At 56.5% G+C, this 6,674-nt stretch overlaps 1 protein-coding gene across 1 annotated transcript in view; it reads left to right on the top strand.

The window, feature by feature from the left end:
* Positions 1-496: 496 nt before the first annotated feature.
* Positions 497-6,674, top strand: part of PRKG1 (protein kinase cGMP-dependent 1) — a 494,892-nt gene continuing 488,714 nt past the window's right edge. Inside the window, exon 1 of the mRNA XM_054832400.1 lies at positions 497-1,078. Coding sequence (XP_054688375.1) covers positions 813-1,078 — 266 coding nt within the window. The 5' untranslated portion in view covers positions 497-812. The remainder of the gene's footprint in view (positions 1,079-6,674) is intronic.

Below are 6,674 nucleotides of genomic sequence, written 5' to 3'. Positions count from 1 at the left end.
GGGGAAGGGAACCCTGGTGGGAAGGGATGCGGAGCCCTCGATGGGGAGGGATGCAGGTGCCCGGAGGGGTGGGATGTGGGGTGCCCCAGCAGGGACGTACATGGGATGTCCTGGCAGGGAGGGATGCGGGGTGGCGTGTAGGGTGCCCCGGCAAGGACAGAGGTCGGGTACTCCGGGGATGGGGGTACCCGGGAGGGACTGGGGTGCCGAGGAGGGGAGCGATGAGGGGTGTGGGGTGACACGGGGGTGGGATGCTGAGCTCCCGGGGGTGGGATGCTGAGCTCCCGGGAGGGAGAGCCGGGCGGGGCGGGGGGCGGCTCCACGTGGCTCATTAGCAGAAGGCAATTTAATATTTATGAAGTGCTCTTGTTTGAATCCCAAGTCTTCGGCTCCAGTTACAAGGAGCTGCGTCACCCTCCGATCACATGGTAATTGTTGCTATTTCCAGGATCCCAGCCTCGCAGAGTGGCACAAAGCTCTTTCCCCTTTTCTCGTCTTTTTTTTTTTTTTCCCCCCTTCTCTTTTCCCTTCTTTCTGGTTTTTTTTGGGGGTGGTTCCCCCCTCCACACACACCCCCACACCCCGGTTTCCCGCTCGCCGGCGGAGCTCGGGGCAGCGTTCGGGGATGCCGGGGCCGCTGCCCTGACCCGGGGCGGGCAGGAGCCGCCTCCACCCCCCCAACCCCCCCGTCCCTCTCCCGGGGAGCGGATCCGGCCGCGGCTGCGAGCGGCTCCTCGATGAGAGCTGCCCGGCCCGGGACCGGCTGGGTACTAGCACCGTAGGGGGGGACTGGGGGGGGGGGCACCCCCAAAATGACCGAGCTGGAAGGGGATTTCACCAAGCTGCTGCTGCTGAAGGAGGAGCGGATCAAAGAGCTGGAGCGGCGCTTGGGAGAGAAGGACGAGGAGATCCAGGAGCTGCGCCGGCGGCTGCACAAATGCCAGTCGGTGCTGCCGGCCCCCAGCCCGCACATCGGGCCCCGCACCACCCGGGCGCAGGGCATCTCGGCCGAGCCGCAGACCTACCGCTCCTTCCACGACCTCCGCCAGGCTTTCCGCAAGTTCACCAAAGCCGAGAGGTAGGGACGGGCACACACTCACACACCCCCCCCCCATACCCCGCACGCACGCAAAAACCTTTCCCGAGTGGGGTGGCCGGGGGGGATGGAGGCGGCGGGACCCCGCATTCCCCCCCCCCCCCGGGCCCCGGGGAAGCGGCATCGATCGTGCCCGGGGGGGTTGGAGGAAGCGCCGGGCGCATTAGGGGCTTTCAGCCGCCGGGAAGGAGCCCCGCGGGGGATCGGATAACCCATTACCGGCGGCCCGGCCCCCCCTTCCCCTTCCCTTCCCCTTCCCTTCCCCGCCGCGGCTCCGCTCCGGCTCCCCGGGGATGCTCGGCCGGCGGGGCGGGGGAGGCGGCGGTGCCTCCCCGGCGCTGGGAAAAGTTTGCAGCGGGGCCGGGAAGTTGTTTGGCCGCTGCCCGAGAGCCAGCCCGGGGCGGGCAGCACCCACTCACCCACCCGCCCCATCCCCGGGGCAGGTGCTGTACCCCCCACCCCCCCGGCCCCCCCTTTCCTGCTCCCATCCTCCCAACGCGCTCCCCAAAATCTAAAGCCCACGCTCCTCCACCCGTGGGCTTTGCACCGGTGCTTCGCCTCTGGTTATCCCCGTGCAATAGTGTCGGGCACCCACGGAGGGGTTGGGGTTTTTTGGGGGGGGGGGGGCACGGGGTGTGCATCGCTCAACCTGGGGTCTCTGAGAGTTTCAAGTGCGTGACCCTCTTGCCTTAATACACCGTGTGAAAATGGGAGAGCGCGGCGCCGCTCCGGCTCCCCAGGGAATTTTGAGTGTGACGGGGAAGTTGCCGTGGGAGCGCGCAAGTTCTGTGCGACTGCAGCGCGCGGGACCCAGCGTCACCCTATTTTTGGGAGAAGCTGTCGCTCCGGCGCTCGTGGAGTAAGAGAGACTCTGATTTCTTCTGTGCATAGCGATTTACTTCGGCAAAATCATTCCTGACAATATTTCCTGGAGCTGGGTGTGTTTGGGTGGCGATTCACGCCGCTCTCCTCGTTCTTCCCACAAAATGTACCTTGTCATCGCCCAGACCGAGCTCCTGCCCCTTCCTCCGCGGTTGCCCCCTGCCCTTCATTAAATGACTGATAGTCTCGTTAAAGATAAACGAGAAGCGCTTGGATTTGGGCTTTTTTAAAAATTTATTATTCTTTTTCCTGATTGTACGGGGTGATTAATAAAACAAACAGCTATGCCGAGGGAGGTGCGTGACTGCCGCCCACGCAAGCAGAGCGCGTCGGTTCGTCCTTCCCCGGGTTAGCGCTTCCCTTCGCACCCCCTGCCCGAAGCAGAGGCCGTGTGTCGCGGCTGAAGAAGAAACCCGGGTCCAACTTTCTCCTTTGCCGTTGCTTTTTTGGAAGGTCGTGATCATCCTGAGCCTCAGCTACCGCAGGGGAAGGTGACAGCGACCCGGCACCTGCGGTCACGGCAGGGCCCTCGGTGCCCACCCGTGTTTATTAACTCGTTTAGGAGGTACTAAACCTGCTCATGGCTCTAGCGAGGTTTAATCCTCGCCTGAGACTTTTCCCTGCTGTTCCCAGCTTGGGCTGGCAGGCCAGCGCCAGAAAACGCTGCGTCCGCATGACGATGTGAAGGTCGTCGGCCTCATCCTGCACGGTCCCCATCACCCAGGGACGTCGTTCCAACGTGCAGGAAAAGCTCTCGGTGGGGCCTGCGGGCATTTCCCATCGCTCTGCGGGCCGGCGCTTCGTCCCCTGGCATCTTCCCATGCCTTGGCCTCGCTCGTGGTAGCCTTGACGATGGTAAACGAGCCAGTTTGGGATTGCTCTTGGGTTTTAATTAAGGTCCGCTTAATTCTTCTCCCGTCTCGCTGCCAGAAGAGCAACGGGCGGCTGCACGGTGTACCGAACGCGCTGCACCCGCAACCTGCCTCTTTCGCCTTTCTTGCCCCCAAATTAACACCCAGCAGTAGGTTAAAGAAACGTGCGTGTTGGCGGGCGGCGTCTCGCCCGTTGATGCGGTTCCCGGGTGCTGCTACGGCGTCCTGGGCGCTGGGGGTGAAGGGCTTTGCTGCCGTCGGTCCCTGCCAAGAGGATGACGATGTTTCCCAGTTTTCGATGCCGACCGGAGGTAGAAGCGGGTCTGTCTGGTGCCAGCTCCCTTTTAATGTCTCTGTGGGTTTCTCCGGCTTTTTCATCTCAAAACTGCTGACCGTGCTTTGGCGAATTTATTTAGGGGGGTAACGTAGACCTGTGACAGTCTCCTGCCCGTGTTTCTGTCACAGCGGCCGAGAGCATCATCTGAACCGTTCGCCCCGCGAGCCGTCGGGTCCCTGGGAGGTTGGAGGCGGATAATACCTCTTTTCTAAAGCCCAGGGGCGAGATCCGTGCCGTAAAAAACCCGAAGGTGATAGTTAGTCCGTTTTGTGGGTTGATTTCAAATTAATGCCGCTAGAAAGCTTTTTGTCCGGGATCAACCTTCAAACGCTTTTTCATCTCTGCAGATGCAGATACAGCTATCGACAGTGTAATTAATTTTATTTAGGGCAAGTTTGTCTGTAAAATACACCGACATTTAAAACTCTCAAGAAGTTGAAACTATTAAACGGGACGATAGAAGCTCGAAAAGCAGTTAAATCCCTGCTGAAAGCAGAAAATTGAGTTTGTCTCTGGCAACATGTTGTGCCTCTCGTAACCCATCCCCGTGATGTGTAACAGGGCCAAAGTCGTGAAGACTTGCAAAGAGCCAAGGAAAGGGCTGCAAAAATACAAAGATACAGAAAGACCTGTTGTCTTTTGTCCGGAAGTATGTTTTTATGCCGTTATTCCTCCCGATAACTTAATCGTACAGGTTTCAATGGAAGACAGCGAAGCATTTCCATGTAGATGGTCACACGTATGTGATGTAAATCAGATTTTTTTTTTTTTTCCCAGAGCAGTCAGGACACTGCCACTTTCTGTGTCTGGTTTTCGAAATATAATTCTTCCCTGTTGTTTACTTGATCCGTTCCTGCTAGCGGAGATTTGCGGTGAGGAAAGACACACGCTTCTTGTAAATGATTCACAGATTAATATTTGTTCAGCGAGGTTTTTATTCACTTCTTATACCTGAACCTGACAAGCGATTCGGATCGGGCGTGGATCCGATCGCCGTCTGATGCGGCATCTGGCAGCTGCTTATTGCAATATAAAGAAGGAAAACCGGTTTGTCGTTGTTTTTTTGTTGGTTTTTTTTTTCCCTAGCGCGGTAAGAGCCATCCGCGGCGTGGCTGGATGATACAGCAGTCGAGGCGCTTTGCTAATGCCCGGGAGAGCGGTTCCTAGGAAGTGATCCCCAGTTGCTAAGCAAAGGCTCTGCCGCGGTGCGAGCGCTGTAAGTGATAAACGATGCCAAAAAAGTAAATGCTGAGGTGTGGTCAAAGCGCTTGGCTGGGACTAACAGCCGGATAAGGACCCTGGGGATTTTCGAAGCTGCCTCGTTCCTGCCGCGAGGTGCTTTCTGAAAACCCGAGGGGTGCTGATCTGCGGGGTTTTCGGCATCCGCAGGTGCTTTGTGCCGTGCAAATGATCAACGTGAGCCATAATCCCCGTCTTCTAAATCGTCCTCTCGGTAAATTCTGGCAAATGCATCCTTTGATTCAGAGGTGCAGTATCTAATTCCAGCTTAATCCTGCTTGTTGGAGTTGACAAGCCTTATTCGAACCAGGGTGACGTTAAATTACTTTGGAAACTGTTAAATGTTTGGAAACAGCAGCTAAATCTTTGCCGGCATTAATGTGCCAGAGCCACGACTAAAAGGCAGTCGCGGCCGTACAAGCGATTATGCTTTACGCGTGTGATTATATCCTCAAATTTGGTTTGGATGATCCCGTCTCCGTGTTTTTCTGCATCCGTTTGTATCCGGCACGGTGCTATAGATTCGGTCTCAGCATCGTTTAGGAGAAGCGACGCGCTTCCCCACCCCGTACCCAATAACCTACCCATCCTTCCTCGCTGCGCCAGCTAACTTTGGCCACAACTTTTTAACCGCTTTTCCCCTCTTTTTACTTTATTTTGGGCAGCGTTTGCCACAAGATGGCAGTGGGCTCTAACGTTTAAGGCAAGGCATCGGGGTGTATTGTGGTTTCAGCTTCCCAGCCCTGGCCCAGTCGTCCTGCAGACGATTTTCCAGATGAAATCCCGGCATGAATCTATCATTTCCCCCCCTTCCACCTTGTCTGAGGTGTTAGGGGGGATGTGCTGCTGGGAGCCCATGGTGTTTAAACTTGGTATGAAAGGCTTCAGGTGGTCCGCACGGTACCGTGGATGCAGGGTTTGGAGTAGATGCTCTCAACTTTACATAGCTCCTGGCTCCAAGGCTTGCGATAAGCTGGTGTTTGATGATAGCAGGACCAACCCATCTCGTGGCTGCTCAAGCCAGGCTTTGGGTACTGCTCAGGGCAACGCGGGAGGTCTCTAGTCCCAAACTCAAGGCAAGGTCATCTTCAAAGCTGGACCGGGCTGCTCAGGGTGCTCCAGCCTAAAGCAAAGGGATCTCCTGCACGACCCTCTGCATGCCCGCCATGGCCACGTCCACCACCCCTGGAGCTGGGGAGGGTTGGTCTGTTGATGGCTTCACCCGCGCTTTGCTCCAACCACCCCGAGCAGGACAAGAGAGAGGTTCTCCCCCACCCTGGGGCAGCCAGGGCTGTGCCCTTCCTCCCCCAGCCCTTTTCTGGGAACTCAGCTCCCAGCCGGGTGGCTGAGTTGCGTTAATTTAGACATGATCTCATCATCTGCCAGCAACTGCTAAAGCAGTATCGATCCTGCGTTTGGCCTCATGTGAAGAACAATCCGACTGCTTCTCCGGTACCTGTAACCGCCGTCCCTCGGGAGGCTGGAAAAGGAGCATTTGCCTTATTTTTTGGCTGTTGGGGATGGACGTGTAACCTGCTGCAAATGCATAGCAGTTCAGTTACGTTAAGGACAGCCTTTAAGCTAAGGGAGGGACGTTTTGGGACCATAGCTCGTCTAATATTTGATATCGCTAAGCAGCTACGCCTTAAAAAATTCAAACGGGCAGGTTTTGCTATATCTGGGTCCTCTGGGTGTCTGCTATTTCTCATCAGCAATGTCTCTGTAAGAATCAGCATCCCTTTCCAAAACTCAGAGGAAGGGTACGGGGCGGGGGGGGGGGGACAGCAGTAATTTTGACATTAATTACTACCCTAAAAAAAAAAAAACCCATGCCTCTCTTCGTTCATTTACCCATCACCGATCCGCTTCCAGCGCGCTGCGACGGCGCGTTCCTTGGATGCTTCATCCTGGGTGACTGACACCGAAGACCGTAAGGATTTTACTAGATGGAATTATATCACCGTAGGAAGAATTTGTGCTGGTAGTGTCTGTAACGCATCGCTGGCCCGGGCAGAGAGAGGAATATAGGAAGGAGGGAAGTTTGAGCAGGTGTCCCTTAACTTGGGGATAGCTGGAAAAATATCACAAAGGGAGCGATTGAAATGGGGAGCCGGACTCTTTGCTTGGTCACCCTGCTCTCTGATTCTTTGGGCGGAGCGGCTTAGCCCGTGGCACGAAGCAGAGAAGGATAGCGAGTGAAGTTTGGAGATGAGCGGGCCGTTGCGCGCTGTAGGAAGAGGTACGGCAC

The sequence above is a fragment of the Grus americana genome, chromosome 7, assembly GCF_028858705.1.
Source record: "Grus americana isolate bGruAme1 chromosome 7, bGruAme1.mat, whole genome shotgun sequence".
In the NCBI taxonomy this organism is placed as follows: Eukaryota; Metazoa; Chordata; class Aves; order Gruiformes; family Gruidae; genus Grus; species Grus americana.
This window is presented reverse-complemented; position numbering and strand designations above follow the sequence as displayed.